The 22,180-nt window shown below is 36.9% G+C and overlaps 2 protein-coding genes across 2 annotated transcripts; one reads left to right on the top strand and one right to left on the bottom strand.

Moving 5' to 3' along the window:
* Window positions 1-3,738: 3,738 nt before the first annotated feature.
* Window positions 3,739-4,289, top strand: LOC129919894 (uncharacterized). Its single transcript, XM_056000991.1, has 3 exons — window positions 3,739-3,878; window positions 3,958-4,117; window positions 4,179-4,289. Exons 1-3 carry the CDS (start codon window positions 3,809-3,811, stop codon window positions 4,183-4,185), a joined length of 237 nt encoding a protein of 78 aa, XP_055856966.1. The 5' UTR covers window positions 3,739-3,808; the 3' UTR covers window positions 4,186-4,289.
* A 432-nt stretch (window positions 4,290-4,721) lies between these two features.
* On the bottom strand, window positions 4,722-14,294 carry LOC129918457 (proteasome-associated protein ECM29 homolog). The gene is made up of 18 exons (XM_055999038.1): window positions 14,193-14,294; window positions 13,796-13,926; window positions 13,497-13,729; window positions 13,283-13,432; window positions 10,570-10,660; window positions 9,645-10,510; window positions 9,313-9,586; window positions 8,716-9,256; window positions 8,510-8,662; window positions 8,085-8,449; window positions 7,912-8,026; window positions 7,196-7,846; window positions 7,016-7,134; window positions 6,615-6,959; window positions 6,442-6,558; window positions 6,240-6,380; window positions 5,135-6,173; window positions 4,722-5,075 (listed from the first exon to the last, which is right to left on the bottom strand). Exons 1-18 carry the CDS (start codon window positions 14,218-14,220, stop codon window positions 4,867-4,869), a joined length of 5,568 nt encoding a protein of 1,855 aa, XP_055855013.1. The 5' UTR covers window positions 14,221-14,294; the 3' UTR covers window positions 4,722-4,866.
* Window positions 14,295-22,180: the final 7,886 nt, after the last annotated feature.

Genomic DNA, 22,180 nt, shown 5'->3' with positions numbered 1-22,180 from the left:
CCAAAAAAATTAATTCCAAAAAATACTACATACCAAGTTTGAAGTCAATCGGTCCATCCGTTTAGGCTGTAGCTCCTTATACAGACAGACAGACTGACAGACGGACTTCCGGGACCCACTTTTTTGGCATTCTCTACCATCGTAATGTCATGGAAAAATGTTATCTCAACTTTTTTTTTTGTACGAATGCATAACTTGATATACAGGGTGATTCAGGAGTAATGAGCCAAAAAGCTAGAGCGTGTAGGTTAGGTCGAGATAAGAAAAAAATCGTATGGGAGGGGGGGGGGTCTATTCCTCTCCGTTTAGCCGGGAGGGGCGATTTTCTAAAAAATTGACTTAATTTGGAGAAAAAATTATTAAAAATCAACGGTTATACCTACAACAACGTGTTATACTTTTTTGTAAAGTTAAAATCCTCTTCTTTTATTTGGGTTTTTAAAAAAAGCTGGTTTTTGAAACAGTTTTTGAAAAATTAATTTTCAAAGTCAAAATTTTGAAAAAAAAATTTAAAAACCCAAATAAAAGAAGAGGATTTTAACTTTACAAAAAAGTATAACACGTTGTTGTAGGTATAACCGTTGATTTTTAATAATTTTTTTTCCAAATTAAGTCAATTTTTTAGAAAATTGCCCCTCTCGGCTAAACGGAGAGGAATAGACCCCCCCTCCCATACGATTTTTTTCTTATCTCGACCTAACCTATACGCTCTAGCTTTTTGGCACATTACTCCTGAATCACCCTGTATAGTACCTATATCGCAAGTAAAAGTTAAAAAATTAGATTTTTCAAATTTTTTTTTTTTCAAAAATTTATTTTTTTTTAAATTTTACACTTTAAAATAATACGAAATACATGTCTGTAAATTTTGAATAAAATTGGCTTATACTTTAATGAAATATATGAACCTAAAATATTTGTCAATTTTTGAAAAACGGCAACGCCATATTTCCGTTCTCCGAATTTTTTGAGAAAAACTAAAAACGCAATTTTGTTAGAATCAATAAGACTATTACGTACACTAAATTTTATTGAAATCGTTAGAGGAGACATTAAAAAAATAAAAAAAAAAACGACCTAGGAAATCACGCAAAAATCATCTATATCAAGTTTCAAGCAAATCCAAATCCATCCATCCGTTAAGGCCCTAGGTCGATGTACAGATGGACGCACAGACCGACGGACGGCATGACGAAAACCACTTTTTTGATCTTCTCCATCATTGTAATGTTGGTTTTGATTAAAACCTCGAATTTTTTTTCTACACGAAACCAATACTTGCCCTATAGTATAGTGTATAGAGCAAGTAAAAACTTAAACGAAAAATTAAAATTTTAAATCCAGAATATGTTAAAAATTTTTCGAAATAAGTGGTTTTGATAAATAGTTTTTCAAACATTTATTTGAAAAAATCAATTATTTTTTTCTTTAAACAATTTTTGTTTTTATTTTACTTAACTTAGTTATTTTTGTTTGTAATATTAATTTAATGCTCTCATTAATTTCTATTCAAACATTAAAAACCAGGTGCATTAATGTCTATCACCCCTATTACGATTGTCAACTATCAGCACAGCCACACAAAAAAATATAAAAGTTCTGACCTGGGGTTGCGACTAGGTTTTTCATATAGTTTTTGGATCGCTGAATCCAGATTCGAAGTCAATTTCGCCCTATCACGTCAAGTTTCTGAGATATCCTCAAAAAAATGTCAAAACCAAAAAAACAAAAGTTCTTATCTGGGGTTGCTACTAAGTTTTTGGGTCGCTGAAACCGAATCCGAAGTTTATTTTGGCGTATCACGTCAGGTTTTTGAGATATCCTCAAAAAATGTCTAATCTCAAAAAAAAAGTTCTTATCTGACATTTTTTGAGGATATCTCAAAAACCTGACGTGATAGGCAAAAAAGAGTTCAGATTCGGTTTAAGCAACCCAAAAACTATATGAAAAACCTTAACGCATCCCCAGATAAGACCTGTTGTTTTTTTGGTTTTGACATTTTTTTGAGGATATCTCAGAATCCTGACGTGATAGGGCAAAATTGACTTCGAATCTGGATTCAGCGAAAACTATATGATTAACATATTCGCACATCCAGATCAGAGAAAAAATTTTTTTGTTTTCGTGACATTTTTTGAGGTTATCTCAAAAACCTGATGTGATGGGGCAAAACGGACTTCGGATTCGGTTTCAGTGACCCAAAAACTGTATGAAAAACTTAGTCGCAACCCCAGGTCAGAACTTTTATTTTTTTTTGTGTGGCTGTGTAGTTGATAAAAAATAAATTTCGATCTCTTATTATCTAATTTGCAAAAATTTGAAAACAAAGAATGATGCCAACCGCTATTATTTGAAATGTAATTGAAAAATTCCATTGAAAAAAGTTTTCAGTTTTCCCCCAAATTTGATTTGAAGACACCAAATTTCAGTATTTATCAACTATCAATTGATAGTTGGCAATCGTAATAGGGGTGTATTAGTTTTTGAGAAATTCCAAATACAGAAAAAAACCTTTTTTCTCAACCGCAAAGGCTATGAGTGGGGCTAGGCAAGCAAGGGAATTAATTTTATCATTGCGAATCATCATTATTTCTTTTTTTTTTTCATCTAAAATGACATTTAATCATTAATTGCATACTTTTCGTTATCTGGATATATTTGCATTTTTTTTTTACACTTGCATGTTTATTGTGCATATCCTACAAAAAAATAATATAATAATAAAAAATAATAAATGCACACTTGAACTGTTTTGTCATGTTTAAGTCCTCCACAGCAAAAATTTTTATATTGCTCCACACTAGCCCCCTTCTATAACTTATTCCATATTGTTTCCTGAAAAAACCTAAAAAACTAAAGACTCCGACAAGTTATCAGCTTATAACTAGCTTTGAAAGTTTGTGAAAAAATAGTTGAAAAAGTTTGATTAAACTAATAAGAAACCAGCTATAATGCACATACCTAACACACATAACAATATTCATAAGCTCATCACCTAATTGCATAATAATTGATCAATAATTAGTAAAACAAACTAATTTAAAAACATTTCTTCAACTTACTATTGATCTTAAACAGTATGTAAAACAAGTTTTGTTTATTAATTATCATTTCTTTGTTTATCGTTAATTGGGTTTTGTTTATTCTTTTAATTTAGGGGTCATTAAAAGTGTTATAAAAAAAAATATAAAAGATTGACTTCTATTTAAATTGAAAAATAGTTTCAAAGTATTTTTAAAAATGTATGCTGAAGTAGGTACTCGTTCTTTACTTGGTTCCCTTGTTAAATGCAACATTTTTATTAAATTTCATCTGTGTCACTTTCTTTTCAGTAGAATTTTACATGAAATAGTCATTTTCACATAATGAATAAAAGTTCTATAACTCTTTGAAAATGGTCGACATCATTCTTCATTCTATTCATTCTATTTTAATATGAGAAAATATTGAACTTAAAAAAATTACTTGAATCTATCTTTCCTGGACTATAACTTTGTAATAGATAATTTTGGATTTTCTTAATTAGTTGATTATATTATTTTTAACCAAAATCCATAAAAATATAAAAACCTTTTAAACTCAACAATTAAGTGGAGTTAACTATAAACAAGACTAGCTTGATGTGTGCGACCAAGTAGGTAGTTCATTTTATTTGTTTTTGACGTGAATCGATATTGTCTCACATTCATATTCTATAAGATAGTTCAGAGCAAGTTGATATAAAAGGCAGTCATTCCCTTTCACAATGTTCACTTTAAACTTTTCTTTCTGACCTTAAGATTCGACTAGACAAAATATACAATTTAATATGAAGTACCTATTAGCAGTCGCTGTAGCATTTCTGATGATGGTTGCTTTCTTTGATACTACTTCAGCAGGTAAATTTTATTAATCCGGTTTAAGTAAGTTTTTTTTCTTGCTTTATTTGTTTAATCTTCTTTTTTAATTAAACTCAAGTAACTGAGCCAGTTTGTGGATATGAAAACGCTCAAGGAAAGATGATCTTCCTCAAGTACTACCCAGAATCCAGGATTGGTGAAGATTATTCAGAAACTGATGCCAATGGAAAATGCACAAAAGTAACATGCCAATCGAATTATACTTTAAAAACTGAAGAGTAAGTTAAAGTTAAAGTTTTACAATGAATAAGTATTAATTTGTCTTATTTGAATTTATAGGTGTTAATTTTGATGATTTTTTAACAGCAGTATGAAGGTAAAAATTCGTCCTTCTAAGCACTTGAAAGCAAAACAATGTCAAAACAATAGTTATAAAAGAAAATAAAATATACTAAAACAAAAGCACACCTAAATAACACTTGCATAATTTTTTTTGGTTGAAAAAGATGTAGGCCTATACCTAGTAATTTGGTAAGTAGATAGCCTTAAGATATTCGCCCTTATCACGAATTCCATTCGTATCGGAAATTTCCTACGATTCCCGAAAAAAAAACAACCAAAGAATCCGTTCGTAATGGAAAATTTCATACAAATCGTCAATACGATCTGGTGTTGTGTTGTTTTGATGGCGACAAGACGACATGGTGACAAGGCGATATGGCGACATGGCTTGCATCAACATTTTCTGTTTGAAAAACACATTTACTATAATATAAATAATTTTTTTGTAAGGACGTGGCGAAATGCCGACATAGCGACATGGACGCTATGTGAGAATTTCAATGGACGGCTTATCTTCATTTAGATATAAAAAAACAAATATTTTTTGTTTGCAAAGACTCGTTTCACGATTATTTATTTTAGTATTGAAATCATTCTTCACATAATAATTGTATCCCTTGAACCAATTCAACGGGCATAAATATTTAGTTTAAATTCACCTCACAGTAATACAAAATAGAAACACCTAACTTTTGATCTTACTGAGTTTATCTTCGATGTCTTTAATGCGACAACGCACCTCTGGAGCTGAGTCTTTTTCGAAACGCTGCAGTGACTCTTCAAATATTTTCTTAACAAGAGCTAAATTTCGTTCATCATGAGCTTCAGATAATTTCTTAATCAAAACAAGGACGATATTTAAAGATTCTTTCTTTAAGCCAGTATGGGGCAGACCTATAAGAACAAAAAAATTATTCAAAAGAAATTAAACAACAAGACAAAGTTTGTAATACCGGAAGCATAAGTAACAGCTCCCAAGACATCAGTACAAATCTTCTCCTTAATCAAATCATTTGATGAATCAACTTTTTGTTTCTTTTCTTTATTTTCAGCTGTCTCAGGTTCGAAAACTTTCAATCGTTCAACAAATTTAGTCAAAGCAATCATCAGACTCACTTGCACTGGACGTGTATTATCCTTCAAGCACTGAGAACAACGTTCAGCAAATTGTACTTGATACTTTGCTTGTGTTGTTTCTGAATTCTTTGGCCAGGATTTACCAAGTGTTTCGCAGACAGTTTCTTTAAGTTTATTAAAAAGATTTGCTCTTTTATTACGTTGATCAGCATTAAGCTCACCCATATCATCGTCTTCTTCGTTTTTGAGATCTTTCTTATCTAATAAATACCAAATCATATTGTAAACCTCCTCAAAGCGATCTGCTTCGAGTTCTTCAAGAATATCGCCCAATGAACTCAGGACAAGTGTCCTATATTGAGGTTCCTCTTTTTTGCATTCTTTCAAAGCAGCATCGATGATTTTGTTGCCAACTTCATGATTCTTATCCAAACCTTTGCAGAGGCCAGCTAAAGCTTGAAGCAGACGTTCCTTGCCTTGGAAAGTTCTACCTTGTAGAGCAACTAGAAGCAAATTGATTAATCTTAAACGATCTCCGTCTTCTAGAGTTGTATTCAATCGCTTGGCAATTGTATTTATGGCATTAGCACTCTGTGCTTTTCTTAGCCAACTGGGATCTTCAAGTGACTTCTCCAGCTTGGGTATAATCACGTTCAAATTCAGTCGAATACCAGCATCACCTGGGCTAACTTCATTCCACAAATCTTTCCACAGCTCAATGTTACTTTTATTCTCTTCATTGGATTCTTCATGCATGGCATAGAAAATTAGTGGAATAGTACTGTCTGTGTAGTCTTTTAGAAGCTCGTGGTGCCGTTTATTAATCGATTGAATTGTCAGAGCAATTGATCGATTTGATGGATTCTCTGTGTAGAGTTCATCAAGCTTTACAAAGAGATTCTTAATTGATTGCTCCTAAAAAGACAACAGACAAGGCAGGTCAATAAGATATTCTATTCAGAAAAGGAGAAGAATTCTAACCTTGGCAAGTCCCATTAGATGACCAATTGCACTGGCATAGTACTTCCTAACCGTAGCATTGCGATCTTTAAGGCCAGTAAAACAAGCACCCAAGTATTTACCTACAAGTGGAGTCATTTCCTTACCCAAACGGATGCTTATCTATAATTTGGGAATTCATTATTAATTTAAATTCCTATTAAGGGTTAATATTTTTAGTTACCAAACAGACAAAATGAGCGCATGCAATTTTGGTACCCAAATTCATACTGCTCTTAATCAACTCTAAGATTTCCGGTGTCATTTTTTCAAGAGCTGCATAATCTACATGACGAATACACTGAAAAAAACAAAAAACTTGTATACAATTTCAAAAAATTAAGCTATAAAACTTACTTTAGCTGTGGTTTCCATAGTATGATGGGATTTAGCTGCCTCAGCTCGAATAGAATCAACAGCTTCCTGAGCTTCAGCTTCAGCACCAAGTCTTGTTGATAAATATGACAACTTAGACGACTCTAATTCTCCAGTTGCCTTCAATAAACACGGAATCAACGATGGTAAATGCGGGGTTATGAGTGATCCTGAAGATTCAATCATTTCGGAAATAGTTTGTATGCTGACTTTGCGTATATCAGCAACTGTATGACCAACACCAGTCTCTAAAAGCAAAGGCAAAATTGAAGATGCAACAGCTAATCCCGATTTTCCATGATCACTTGAAGCTGCCTTTACACAAATCTTTTAAGAAAGAATTAATATCTTCTTTAACTGGTGTAACCTAACTAAAATCTTACCTTGCTTAAAGTTGAAACTGTACCTTGGGCAGCAAGACGTGTACCCTCATGAATGTCGTCCATTACTCGGAACAACTGTGACCAGAGTTCCTTTAACTCAGGCTCTGGAACTTCATTATCTAGAATTTAATTAAATACATAATAAATTTTAAGAATGTGTGTCCCACAACCAAAACTCACCAACGTCCATAGAATCAGCCTTCTTGTTTTTTGCAGCTTCTTCTGTCCTTAATCTCAATCCATTTGATCGTCTTATAAGATCCCTCACAGCCAAACAACAAGCTATTCTCACCCTCCACTCATTAAAAGTCAGATTATCAAGAATTTCCTTCATAATCTCCCAATAATATTCCTCAGTTACAGCTTTCGAATCAGCAACAATTGAATCCCAAATTGAAATCATTGAATTTTGAATCTTTGGTGTTGGATCATATTTATAACGATATAAACGAGGAATGATTTTTCCTAAATAAGGTTGCATTTTTGTTTTGGCATCTTTGGAGATGGATTTTAAACCGAAAGCTGCTCCTAATTTGCTAGTCCATGTAGCATTATGATTGGCCAATTGCATAAATTGATAAATCATTTCTGGTTGATTAAGATCGGATGCCAGACTGCAGAGTTCTTTGTATGTTGTTATATTGCCACCAGTTGGGGTTTTTCCAAGCATTCCTTCAGCAAAGAGTTCTGTGTCTTCGGCCACTTGATTGACTTTCTTTTTGCCACCAATAAGTTGGTCGAGCAAAGAGTTTGCCAAATCGTTTTGGCTATTACTGTCTGAGAGCGAGTAAACTAGACCCAGTCCTCGAGATGCAACGTCTTGGACGAATTCTATTTAGAACAGACAATTTGAATGAATCAAGCAGTAGAAAATCGTATTGTAAAATAAAGCTTACCACTGTCATCAGATAGAAGCTCTGTAAAAGCAAATTGAAGCAATTGTTTCTTTGCCAATACACTTGGACGACTACTGCAATGCTTCACCACAGCCAAAAGCCATACAGCACTTGCCTGCAATCAAAAATTTTAAATAAAAATTCAATAACTGCAAAAAGAGAGACTGTCTTACCTGTCTTGAGTTTGGATTCGGATCAGTGACAATTTTAACCAAAGCATTTAAGAACTTCTCAAATGCCTTATCATCACAATGTGGATTAACAAAATCTGCTTTTGGCGGTCCACAACTTGGATCGTATCCATTAATTGTGGACACAATAGCTTCTGAGATTGCAATATTCAGAGCTGCATCTTTCTGAACTTTAACCAGAGATAGGAATTTATCCAAATTCTTGGTTGTAAAGTGCAACCCATCACCAATGGCTAAACTGCCCAAACATTTGCAGGCATCCTCACGAATTTTTGCTCTAACTGAGGAACTTCTCAAGAGACCGAATATAACTCCGAATATGATGAACTTTGTTGAGACAGAAGCAGCTGCAAAAAAAAAAAAAAATGATATAATTAAGTGAAATCTATTAAAAAGAAAAGATATACTTTTGTCTTCGTCCATGGCATCATCATTCTCATCTTCTTTTTGAAGTGGAATCTCTACATCAAAGTCAGGAATCTCAACTGTTCTACCAATCATCGAAATACCCTTAATTGCTGCTGAAACTAAAAGTGGTTGTGTCTCGCAAAGCATTTTAACTGAAAACAAAGAAAATTAACAGAAGACCTTAACCCAAATCTTTATTACTTACCAAGAACTTTAACACTTCCAATAAATTGTGGTGATTTACTGAATTCCAATTTTTCCTCAATCTTGCTTAAAGATTCAATACGTCTACTATATGCATGTCCAAGTACCAACAACCATCCATGACGATTCTCAAGAGATTTCTGTGGAAGACCTGAAAGAATCTCCGAAATCTGTGAATCGAAATCTTTCTGATCTGTTCCATAGGCCAAGAGAATTCCATAAACTTGTGCTACATGTAATCTTGTTGTTTCTGAAACATCTTTTAAAGAGTTTGCCAGAGATTCCATCAAATGCATTTGAGGCTTAGCAAGAATCTCCGGAGCTGCATTGAGAAGATCATACAAACAAAGTAGACTAACTTCACTTCTCTTTGCTTCGACAGATTTCTGAACAAGTTGCAAGTATTGATGGATTTCATTATCCTCGCTTTCAGCGAAATTTTTCATAATGTAGTTTTTGAGTAACATTGTGTTCTTTTCATCTCCTGGACCACCTTTAACTCCAGCTGAAAACCAAAGACACACTCTCAAATAGTCAAGGATCTGAAAAGACGTTATGAATGAGTTCATAAATCGTGAATCATTTATATGGGCCCTACCTCTTCGTATACATTTAGATTGAATGCCAACTTAGTACGACCAACAACAACGTATTGGGTGCTCTTGGCTAGCCGCTTTTTGGCAACTTCGGCAACATGTCGCATCATAGGTTTAAAGCCAGGAATCACAACACGTCTCTGTTCAGAGCTAAGCTTGTTAAAATCATCAACAGTTCCTTCGGGGAAGTCGATTGATGATAAATAGTTGTAGTTGACTTGGTCCTTCTTGGACACACCATAGAGGTAAGATGTCACAGTCTCTCTCAAAGAATTCCTAAATACCAAAAAAGCCATTTTTTACCTGGCAACAAATAAATCCTAAAATAACAAACCTTTCTCCAGCGATAAGTAGCAAAAGGAATCTTGCTGGTGCAAAGTGTTCCGGAAAACAAGTTGTTAAAAAGACACTTGTAACATTCTGAACAATGTTCAGTTTCGATTCAGCATTATCAGCCAACATGGCCAACAAAAGATGTTGTTGTGAGTCAAGCTGATAGTCTTCCTTTGAATCAGTTTCCATGGCTGAATTGTAAGCAAATGCTGGAGCCATTGATACTAAAGCTTCTCTAATTGAAGTGTGCAATTCAGGTTGAGCATTTGCCAAATGATTGAAATAAGATAAAACAATTTTCAAATCCTGATTGATAACATTGGGGCAAGTTCTAGAGAGTTGAGCCAAAGCTGAATAGGCAGCATTTTGAACATCAACTGGTTCATCAGCTTCGCGGCCAATTAACTTTGATAACCCGGTTAGAATAACTTTGGCCACCTTGGAAACAATTTCAATTGGTCCCTCTTTGATAAGAATTTCACAGAATTGCAGAGCCAAAACTCGACACTTCTGATTCGTATATTCTCCAAAGAGACCTTCAAAAATGACTTGGATACCTTTGGGAGTATTGATTCCCTTGCCACGGGCTTTGATCAGATATTGAAGAAGCTTTTGACGAACTCTAGCACAACATGGAGTTGTTTTGCGATCAGGATTTGGGGAATTATTTCCCGAAAAGAGCGTATACAATGGAGCCGTGACATGACCATCGGTAAAGTCAAGCATAGTGCAGACTTTACTCAATTCAGCTATAGCTGGTGTAGCAACACTAAATCGAGTATCAGACGATGCAATTACGAGAAGAATGAAGATTTCCAAGTCCGAGAAAATGCCAGTGCAAATGAAACGAACAATTCCTTGTTTTATCTAAAATAAATAACAGAGAAATGATGTAGTGTGTTTTATATTTTAGGTCTACCTTTTACCTTTTCTAATTCTTCTGCCTTCCAGTTATTAGCGTTAATACGTTTGAAGGAACTTGGACTAAGACCAGCTGGGATTACATCATTAGTTGAACTGAAAATGGAAAAATCAAGTCAAAACAAATTGAGTTTATCACAGCGTAAGGTTCCCTGTAAAATTTTACTAACCTACGTTACCAAAAAAAAAAAAAAACAATTATTGAGACGCAAAAAATGTACACATGTGTATGTAATGTTATCAACGAGAAAATAAGTAAAATATTGGACAGGTTCAAAAACGTTAGGGACTAAAAAGTTAGTTTAGTTTCGAGTCTATGATTGGTTAGCTATTAAAAACAATTCTTGCAATGTAGGCAATTGTATTGGAAAGATTACTGGCCTTATTTCAAAGGTTTTGTGAGCTTTAAAATAGGTACCGGAAAATGCAAAGCCGGAGGATAGTAACTAACGAGCTCTTTCGGAAGTCTTGCGTAGTTACTAGTAGAATTTTTGATGAAATAAATTTCCGAGAAAAATTGCAATAACAAGCAATAACAATGCAGTTTTTTTTTATTGTGTATGAAATTTTTAACCTATCTGTCTACAATATGCACTCAAAGACTACTGATATACATAACTCTTCGATTGTATTTTTCGAGTGAAAGGCCAAAAGTAAAAGAAACTGCAACGAAATGTTTCGGTATCAGAATAAAATGACCTATAGTGGTGCATATGTATTGATATGAATCGGCTACCTCTCACGCTAAGACGTAAAAGTTTTATTTAATATAGTTTTTTCTAAACCTTTCTACCATTTGATTGATTACATACCTCAATAACCTAAATACAAAGAAGATTTATACACAAGGAAGAAAATAAAATCGTGAAAGATGTATTAGCTGGAACCTACTTTGCCGGTGATGATGACAACATACCAACAATTTAGGAAAGAAATGTTATGCTCAACATTCGGCACCCTGAATGTAAGCCTTGGTATGACTATAACCCTTGGTATGACTCGTGGTATGGAGTCTTGTAGTAGATGAATTACGGAAGCGTCTAACATCGCTGGGAATTCACTTATCGGGCTGTTGTCTAGCATAAAGTAACCAAACTAGTTACGACTAAAGGCACTTAACAAATTTCAAAGATTTGAATATATTAAGTACATACATACGTATTACGGACGGGTTCAATGAGAACTTCCCCTAGAGCAGCAATGGAGGTCATTCTCATTAAATGAAAAAGGAGTAATCATAAGATTCGCCAACGAGGGAACTGATACTGAGAAAATTATAGGTCTCAGATAGAGAAAAGAGAGTGAGAGAGACTCGATATCGTACACTTTAGTTAAAAACCTCCTTTACATCGCAGGAAATTGAATGATCAAGATATACAATTTCAGGTAAAACTTTCAAGCTAAGTTTTGTAGCAAGGCAGAGTGGGTAAGTGATTAAACAAACTACACTCTCAATATAAATGCCTTCAAATGGTAAACTCATGGGTCGAAAACCAATGATGGAACTGGAGCAGGAACCAAACTTCCCATTGCAATGTGACAGTTTCGTAGCATATTTTAAGAGGATATAAACGCTATAGATAAATATGCAGAACGAAATTTCCATCTCACGAAAGAAAATACAAAAACCTATATATTATGACAGATAGCAAAGCGGTACTTAAATAAACTCTTATGCCATCAACTATAAAATAGTTTGGGAATATGTGTAAGGAATCTAAACGAACATGGCAAGGTAAATAAGATAACACTCTACTCTCTAATGGGTCTTGTTGTCTTTTCTTTGGAATTCTGCTTAATTTGTCTGTAAAAATTGACAATTTGAAAGTTCAAACTAATTTCTAAGTTTTCCAATGTAGAACATGCTATTTCATTTCACGTGAAATTGAAAAATGATTTAAATTCACTTTCGATCGAATTGCGGATCATGGACAAATATGAAGAAAAAATTAAAAAGGTGGAGAGATATGCTAATTAATTATAATAATTTATTTAAATGAAAATCATTGCAAACATTTTTTTTTAAATTTAAGTTTCAAAACTGATAGACAACACTCTCAACCCTATAAAACATGAAGCTGTAATTTTCTGATATTTTTTTATCTGTTACCTTCTAGTTTTTCTTCATTAGACAGACCTAATCCTAAGATCGGACAAGCAGAACTCTTGCTTGGGAATTACACCAAAAAAAGATACAAAACCTACTTCCTATTAAGAATACTAACAGGGTTCCTCAAAGGCCACTGCAAATTTAGAAAATTCCTAAACAAAATTCATCAATTTTGAGACTGCTGTTAAAAGAAACTTAAAAAAAAAATATAAACATGGAAACACAAAAGATCTATTGGTCACATTGCAATTTCTTTACATTCATTGATTCATTCATTCAACCAGAATAGGACTTTTCTGATGTCCTCTGAGATCTCAAATATGTTTTAGAAAAATCTTTGGCTTTTTTGGCTGATTTTTTTTTTTTTTTGCTGAATATTTTTTAGGGGATAGAGTTGTTGAATCCTTTTCTGTTTAGGCGAAGTTAAAACATATAGAACTTATCCGAAGATGATCTCATTTTCCCGAGTTAGGTATGTTGTCATTGTCATAGACAACGTGACTTTACATTTTATAAAGAAAATTGAAGCAGAAAAAGTATAAACACATACATAGTTATATAGACACTCTTTGAAATCGAGGATAGCTTAAATTATACATAAAACTTACCCATAAGGAACCAACAGAACATCTTGCAATAATGCCAAGAAACTCTTTTTAATTTCTGGCTTATCATCGAGTGATAGTAAGTCTTTCCTTTTAGCTGGATCATCTGGTATTTTCATGTCACCCATCAATGGCAACAACAACATAAATAATCTAGAATTCAGAAGAAACTATTGGTTAACCTTGCCCTTAAGTAAGTCGAGACAAAATGCATTACCTGTCCTGATAGTTTTCCAATTTCTCTTCACAAGCAATCAACTTGTTAGCCAATTCGGTTTGTTTCTCAATTGGAAGTCGCGGGAAGCCCATTGTAATGAAAATGATGGCAAAGTTTTGCAAAAATGGTGACTTTCCCGATGCTTTATACTGATCCAATAAAGACTCCACTGGAATTTGAACCAGTGGCCGTGACGTCACACGACGTTTAATGTGCGTTAGCACTTCTACAACCTACGAATGGAATCAATCTCTAGATGACAAATGTATTCCAAGTAAATTTGCATGGAGCCGACTTACCTTCATTCGAACATTATCATGCGGAGAGGTTATTTTGATGATGACCGGTGTCAGGAACCGGCCAACAGTTGCCTCCAATTTTTCATCGGTATCTGCAACACCTAAACGCAATAAAACGCGTTCTAGTAGTTCTGCAAGGAATATATTGCTAATTAGTCATTTTTAATATGCAAAATGAAAATGAATAGGTATGATTTTTTTTTTGCTAATCATTGCAGACAGAACAAAAGGAGTCTTATTAGCCGTGATTGAAAAAGGGTGAAAATGCGTTTCAGAGTTTTTGTATAAACATTTTTAATTTTTCATAGAACTTTTGATTGATTTTAGAATTATTTTAATGTTTTCAATTTGATTAATTTCATTAATTTTGAGGTTTTATGTTAAAAAATAGTTTTACCAATTTCTTCTGCAGCTGTTGATGACATTTTGTTTTTGAGTGTTTTTGAACTGTTTTTCTTCTACTTGCAAATAAAAAAAAAAGTGACAAGCAGCTAGGTTGTCAAATTTGTAGGTCACTGTCACAGTACACTGTGGGTCACTGTAATGGGGATGTGTTCAAAGAGGCGTGTGTTTCTTATTTGGCAGTGTTCAATGATCTGCGAGCCTTATTTTTTAGCATATTTTTCGATAATTTGTATCGGATCTAATATTTAGCTCGATCTAATTTAGCTGATGCCTGGTACGCAATTCGAGATAAATTTGATCTCCAATACAAATTATCGAAAAATTTTAGCCGAGCCAAAATTGGATCCCATACAAATTATCGATAACTTGTATGAGAATTTTAAGAATTTTTTTAAGCCTGGTACGCTGCTCGCGCAAAATTTTAGCTGAGATAAAATTCCCATTCAAGTTATCGATAACTTGTATGGGATCCATTTTATCTCGGCTAAAAATTTTCGATAATTTGTATGGGAGCTAAAATTTAGCGCGAGCAGCGTACCAGCAAAGATCATATAGGGGAAAGGTGCGAACAGTGAGACAGTGCAAACAGTGAGACACTCCATTTTTCTCTTTCCTGAAAATAAGCACAGTAACGCTAGTTTGGGTCAAAACGTTTATTTCCCCGTCTGCGTCTTTTAATATTGTCCCGACTAAATTAAAGCTGTCCATTTTCCAACACCGTAAAATATCACACAAAATCAGGTGAAAGTAGTTTTTGGAGTGTTATAAAAAGAGTGTATAACACAAAAAAATCTGGTTAGTGGACAGAACTTTTTTTACGTATGTATTATATTTATATGTTCTTTCATAAAAAAATATCATGTAATTAGAATTCCTTCTCGTTTTTTGTAATTTTATATTTTTCCGAAAAATGACAAAAAGTAAACAGTGAGACATTATTAAAAAGCATACAGTGAGACATAGATTTTTAAAAAAGCAAACCGTGAGACATAAGATTTAAAAAAACAAAATTTATTATTTTAGCATGACTTCAATATGATTTCGTAGTGTTTTTTCTTTCCTTTTTTTGGCTTTTTGTTACATTTTTTGAAAAAATGGGTTAAAGTAACATAAATTTATTAATTATATACTTGTCAATTACCTAATTATTTGACGTTTTCGTTAATTTTTTTTTTCACCTAAGAATGTCTCACTGATCGCACCCTTTGCAAACAGTGAGACGTTTTGACTTTTTCTACATTTTAGTCCAATGTGATGCTCTCATTCATTCTTTAACTACAAGTTTTTTTGCAACATTAGGATAAAATATGTCTTAAACTGACTTCAAAGTTTCGTTACATTATCTTGAAAACATTCTAAGATATACCAATTTAAAAAAAGGGTGTCTCACTGTCCGCACCTTTCCCCTAACTAGTAAAGATGTCGCACGTAGAACAAACTTCTGTGCTTGAAATTTTCTACCATCAGATTTTACCCATAGGTCCAAAACATGTATCCAAGAATTAAATTGTTGAGAAACATTTTAAAATTTTTCGATGACTGCGTAGAAAAGAGAGGGTTGATTTTTATAGATGAATTTATTTAATGGGAGGAAGCGAGATAGTAGTTAAATGTTGATACGAATAAGGAAAAGAAAAAAAATACATTTGTCTGCGAGAATGTACTTATGAAATAATTTTTTTTTTATATTAAAGCCTGGTACGCTGCTCGCGCTAAATTTTAGCTGAGATAAAATTCCCATACAAGTTATCGATAACTTGTATGGGATCCATTTTATCTCGGCTAAAAATTTTCGATAATTTGTATGGGAGCTAAAATTTAGCGCGAGCAGCGTACCAGGCTTAACACATGATTCAAAATAATAAGGGTATTCACGTAACGAGATAATTTTCTACTTTGCAGAAAAATAGAAAATTCCGCAAAAGGTTTAAATGAACACCCCAGTAGAAAATAATTGCGTAAACAAGGGAAACAAACAGCAGTTTGTTAAACGTCAAATTGAACTTGTTTAATTAAAAAAAATAAGTCAAGCTAATTTTGCAAATACTATGCAACAATAAAAAAAATGTAACTTGCTCAAATAAAATAATATTCTCTTTTCAATATTAACATATTTTATTTGTGGTTATCTGAATAATAACAATAAGACATAAATCGCGTTCAAAAAGATATTCCAGATACGGGGATACCAGAAAGCCTATCCGATAGGTGATTGAACACACCCAAAGTTTATCTGATTTTTTTTCTACGGTTTCTGCTTCAAACTTGTGAGATAAAATTCTATCATTTGCGGAATATTTTTCCCATACAAATTTTGACAGCTCATTTCTACCGATAGAAAATTCTACAGTTTCTACGGTTTCTACGGGTTTTCCGCGTTTACGTGAATACCCCTAATAATTTAAATAAGAATAATTTTAGATATATATATGACAAGAGTGTATGAGCAAAATTGTGTGAAAATGAATTTCAACCCTCAAATTGTCAATAGGTCCAAATCATTATAATTCAGAAATCCTTCGCAACATTAAAAAAAAGTTCTTATCATGAGTGGGAAAGAGAGAGTTATTTTTAATAGATTTCTTAAATGCGAAGGACCGAGATGTAAGTTGAATAGGAACAAATGAAAACAAAAAGGATCGTTTTGCCGTGCGGGTATATATTTTTTTTCACAACTGGATTGCTTCGCACAAGCAGGGCGAAGACGAGATGGCTAGTTTTAAAGATTGATGAAAAAAAGAAGCAAAAACAACTTTTGCAAGTGACTGGTGTGCTTGAGGTGGGTAGGTATAGGTAGGTATACGTGTAAGCAGAAGAAGGTTGATAAGTTTTTTTTGGTTTTAATTTTTTTTCGATGGTAGTTGGATATTTAGATAATTTTTTAAGCGGAGGGTGGTTTTCTATTTCTATATTTTTGTTTTCTTTTTGAATAATCGCAAAGGCACAGGCGCATTGCTTTTAGGTGTAAGTACACACGTAATAGGTATGTAGGTAGGATTTTTTTTTCCTTTGCGACAGCAATCGTCCTTGAAAAATGTAGTTCATAGTATTTTGGTTGGAAAAAGAAATTCAAACAAGTGGTAGGTAGGTAGGTAGGTAGGTAGGAAGTGATAAAAATGATCATTCTTGGTTTGTTGTTATTTTCTTTAGTGAGGTAGGTTATGTAGGTATCTATTGATATTGAAAGATTTATTTAGTGTGGATCAGGGCTGTAAAAAATTCTATTTAAAAATGCATTTGAAATTAAAAAAAAATGATTGCAACCAAAAATATTTTGCATAAAAAAATGTTATTGCAACTGAAGAATATCTATTTGAGGGTTGAAATTCTTTTTCACACAATTTTGCTCATACACTCTTGTCATATATATATATCTAAAATTATTCTTATTTTAATTATTATTTTGAATCATGTGTTAATATCAGTTTCCTGAATAATTTAACAAAAAAAAAAAAATTATTTCATAGGTACATTCTCGCAGACAAATGTATTTTTTTTCTTTTCCTTATTCGTATCAACATTTAACTACTATCTCGCTTCCTCCCATTAAATAAATTCATCTATAAAAATCAACCCTCTCTTTTCTACGCAATCATCGAAAAATTTTAAAATGTTTCTCAACAATTTAATTCTTGGATACATGTTTTGGACCTATGGGTAAAATCTGATGGTAGAAAATTTCAAGCACAGAAGTTTGTTCTACGTGCGACATCTTTACTAGTTATATGATCTTTGGTACCAGGCTTTACGAATGAAAAAAAAAAAAATATTTCGATTGCAAATAATTCAGCAACCCGAACTCCTTCAAACTTTTGGGTTTTAGTTATGAAAGTTATGAATAGAGTCTAAAAAGTCTTTTCTTTTGATGTCTCATCCGATGGTTTTGGAGAAAATTTTTAAAAATTCCGAATTTTTAGACAAGGGATAATTTTCGAAAATCTTAAAAAAATAAATTTGTAATTTTTTTAGCTGAATGCATAGGCCTGTTCATTGTGATCTCATATCTGTGGGTCATGCCTAACGTAGGTCATGCCCCACGTAGGTCATGCCCCATGTGGGTTATGCCCCATGTGGGTCATGCCCCATGTGGGTCATGCCCCACGTGGGTCATGCCCCATGTGGGTCATGCCCCATGAAGGTCATGCCCTATATGGGTCATGCCCCACGTAGGTCATGCCCCATGTGGGTCATGCCCCACGTAGGTCATGCCCCATGTGGGTCATGCCCCACGTAGGTCATGCCCCACGTAGGTCATGCCCCATGTGGGTCATGCCCCATGTGGGTCATGCCCCACGTAGGTCATGCCCCACGTAGGTTAAGCCCCATGTGGGTCATGCCCCATGTGGGTCATGCCCCATGTGGGTCATGCCCCACGTGGGTAATGCCTCATGTGGGTCATGCCCCATGTGGGTCATGCCCCATTTGGGTCATGCCCCATGTGGGTCATGCCCCATGTGGGACATGCCCCACGTGGGTCATGCCCCATGTGGGTCATGCCCCATGTGGGTCATGCCCCATGTGGGTCATGCCCCATGTGGGTCATGCCCCACGTAAGTCATGCCCCATGTGGGTCATGCCCCACGTAGGTCATGCCCCACGTAAGTCATGCCCCATGTGGGTCATGCCCCACGTAGGTCATGCCCCATGTGGGTCATGCCCCACGTGGGTCTTGCCCCATGTGGGGCATTTTTATATGCCCTACGTGGGTCATGCCCCATGTGGGGCATTTTGAAATGCCCCACTTGGGTCATCCCCCGTGTGGGCTATTTGGAAATGCCCCATGTGGGTCATGCCCCATGTGGGTCATGCCCCACGTGGGTCATGCCCCATGTGGGTCATGCCCCATGTGGGTCATGCCCCATGTGGGTCATGCCCCATGTGGGTCATTCCCCATGTGGGTTATGCCCCATGTGGGTCATGCCCCACGTGGGTCATGTCCCATGTGGGTCATGCCCCATGTGGGTCATGCCCCATGTGGTTATGCCCCATGTGGGTCATGCCCCATGTGGGTCATGCCCCATGTGGGTCATGCCCCATGTGGGTCATGCCCCATGTGGGTCATGCCCCATGTGGTTATGCCCCATGTGGGTCATGCCCCACGTGGGTCATGCCCCATGTGGGTCATGCCCCATGTGGGTCATGCCCCATGTGGGTCATGCCCCATGTGGGTCATGCCCCATGTGGGTCATTCCCCATGTGGGTTATGCCCCATGTGGGTCATGCCCCACGTGGGTCATGCCCCATGTGGGTCATGCCCCATGTGGGTCATGCCCCATGTGGGTCATGCCCCATGTGGGTCATGCCCCATGTGGGTCATGCCCCATGTGGGTCATTCCCCATGTGGGTTATGCCCCATGTGGGTCATGCCCCACGTGGGTCATGTCCCATGTGGGTCATGCCCCATGTGGGTCATGCCCCATGTGGGTCATGCCCCATGTGGGTCATGCCCCATGTGGTTATGCCCCATGTGGGTCATGCCCCATGTGGGTCATGCCCCATGTGGGTCATGCCCCATGTGGGTCATGCCCCATGTGGGTCATGCCCCATGTGGTTATGCCCCATGTGGGTCATGCCCCACGTGGGTCATGCCCCATGTGGGTCATGCCCCATGTGGGTCATGCCCCATGTGGGTCATTCCCCATGTGGGTTATGCCCCATGTGGGTCATGCCCCACGTGGGTCATGCCCCATGTGGGTCATGCCCCATGTGGGTCATGCCCCATGTGGGTCATGCCCCATGTGGGTCATGCCCCATGTGGGTCATGCCCCATGTGGGTCATGCCCCATGTGGGTCATGCCCCATGTGGGTCATGCCCCATGTGGGTCATGCCCCATGTGGGTCATGCCCCATGTGGGTCATACCCCATGTGGGTCATGGCCCATGTGGGTCATGCCCCATGTGGGTCATGCCCCATTTGGGTCATGCCCCATTTGGGTCATGCCCCATGTGGGTCATGCGCCACGTAGGTCATGCCCCATGTGGGTCATGCCCCATGTGGGGCATTTGGAAATGCCCCATGTGGGTCATGCCTAACGTAGGTCATGCCCCACGTAGGTCATGCCCCATGTGGGTTATGCCCCATGTGGGTCATGCCCCATGTGGGTCATGCCCCACGTGGGTCATGCCCCATGTGGGTCATGCCCCATGAAGGTCATGCCCTATATGGGTCATGCCCCACGTAGGTCATGCCCCATGTGGGTCATGCCCCACGTAGGTCATGCCCCATGTGGGTCATGCCCCACGTAGGTCATGCCCCACGTAGGTCATGCCCCATGTGGGTCATGCCCCATTTGGGTCATGCCCAATGTGGGTCATGCCCCATGTGGGTCATGCCCCATGTGGGTCATGCCCCATGTGGGTCATGCCCCATGTGGGTCATGCCCCATGTGGGTCATGCCCCACGTAGGTCATGCCCCATGTGGGTCATGCCCCATGGAGGTCATGCCCCACGTAGGTCATGCCCCATGTTGGTCATGCCCCACGTAGGTCATGCCACATGTAGGTCATGCCATACCTAGGTAGGTCATGCCCCATGTGGGTCATGCCCCACGTGGGTGATGCCCCATGTGGGTCATGCCCCATGTGGGTCATGCCCCACGTAGGTCATGTCTACGGTGACCATATTTCTGGAAGCGAAACCCGGGGCAGATAAAACATTCGTTGGATCGTTTTGAAAATATTGATTTTTAAAAAAATTTTAATTTTTTTAAATGAATTTTCATAATTTTTCTTTATTTTGATATCAAGATTTCCTAAACTATTTTATGGGAAAAAAATATATTTTTTTAATCAAAATCGGGAGAGCTGTTTTTTAACATTTTACTTTTATTTTAAATGATTTTGAAATTTTATGATCTTTAACACAACTTTTAACATGTTCTTTATTCGAAAACATTTTACCTAGTGTAGCAACTGACAAACAGAAGCTGGAACTTAATAATTGACGAACATTAAAAAAAAACTAAAGCCTACCCTAGATACGAAACGAAAATTCTCATACAAAACCAGCACAAAATTTTGCTTTTCGTTGCACAGTACGCAGCTTACGTAACGAAATTCTTACCTGTGCAAGAATATATGAAGATTTTTCAATCGTTTGTCACTCCCATTTATTTGTCCCGGCAATTTTTCTTGCAGCGAAAGTTTTTTGGCTTTGGAGACTTAGAACAATTTTTTGTTTTGCTTCAGCTGCGTACTATGTTTAATGCTTTATCCGAAAAATTAGGAAAATTTTAATTTCCAGCCACTGTTTTCTTGTTTTCCGTACAGAGTATTTAAAATATTGAATACAAAAATTAGAGAATGTCCAAATACGGGACAATCACGGGACAAATAACAAAATACGGGACACTTATACGTCCCGGGTTTCTTAAATAAAAACCAGGGACAAGCTGTAGAAATACGGGTAAACCGGGACGGATGGTCACCGTAGTCATGCCCCATGTGGGTCATGCCCCACCTAGGTAGGTCATGCCCCATGTGGGTCATGCCCCACCTAGGTCATGCCCCATGTGGGTCATGCCCCACGTGGGTCATGCCCCATGGAGGTCATGCCCCACGTAGGTCATGCCCCATGTGGGTCATGCCCCACGTAGGTCATGCCACATGTAGGTCATGCCATACCTAGGTAGGTTATGCCCCATGTGGGTCATGCCCCACGTGGGTCATGCCCCATGTGGGTCATGCCCCATGTGGGTCATGCCCCATGTGGGTCATGCCCCACGTGGGTCATGCCCCATGTGGGTCATATCCCATGTGGGTCATGCCCCACGTGGGTCATGCTCCATGTGGGTCATGCCCCATGTGGGTCATGCCCCATGTGGGTCATGCCCCATGTGGGTCATGCCCCATGTGGGTCATGCCAGACGTAGGTCATGCCCCATTTGGGTCATGCTAAACGTAGGTCATGCCCCACGTAGCCATGTGGGTCATGCCCCACGTAGGTCATGCCCCACGTAGGTCATGCCCCACGTAGGTCAT

The sequence above is a fragment of the Episyrphus balteatus genome, chromosome 4 (assembly GCF_945859705.1).
Source record: "Episyrphus balteatus chromosome 4, idEpiBalt1.1, whole genome shotgun sequence".
Classification (NCBI taxonomy): domain Eukaryota; kingdom Metazoa; phylum Arthropoda; class Insecta; order Diptera; family Syrphidae; genus Episyrphus; species Episyrphus balteatus.
The sequence above is the reverse complement of the archived record's forward strand: the minus strand, read 5'-3'. Positions and strand labels throughout refer to the sequence as shown.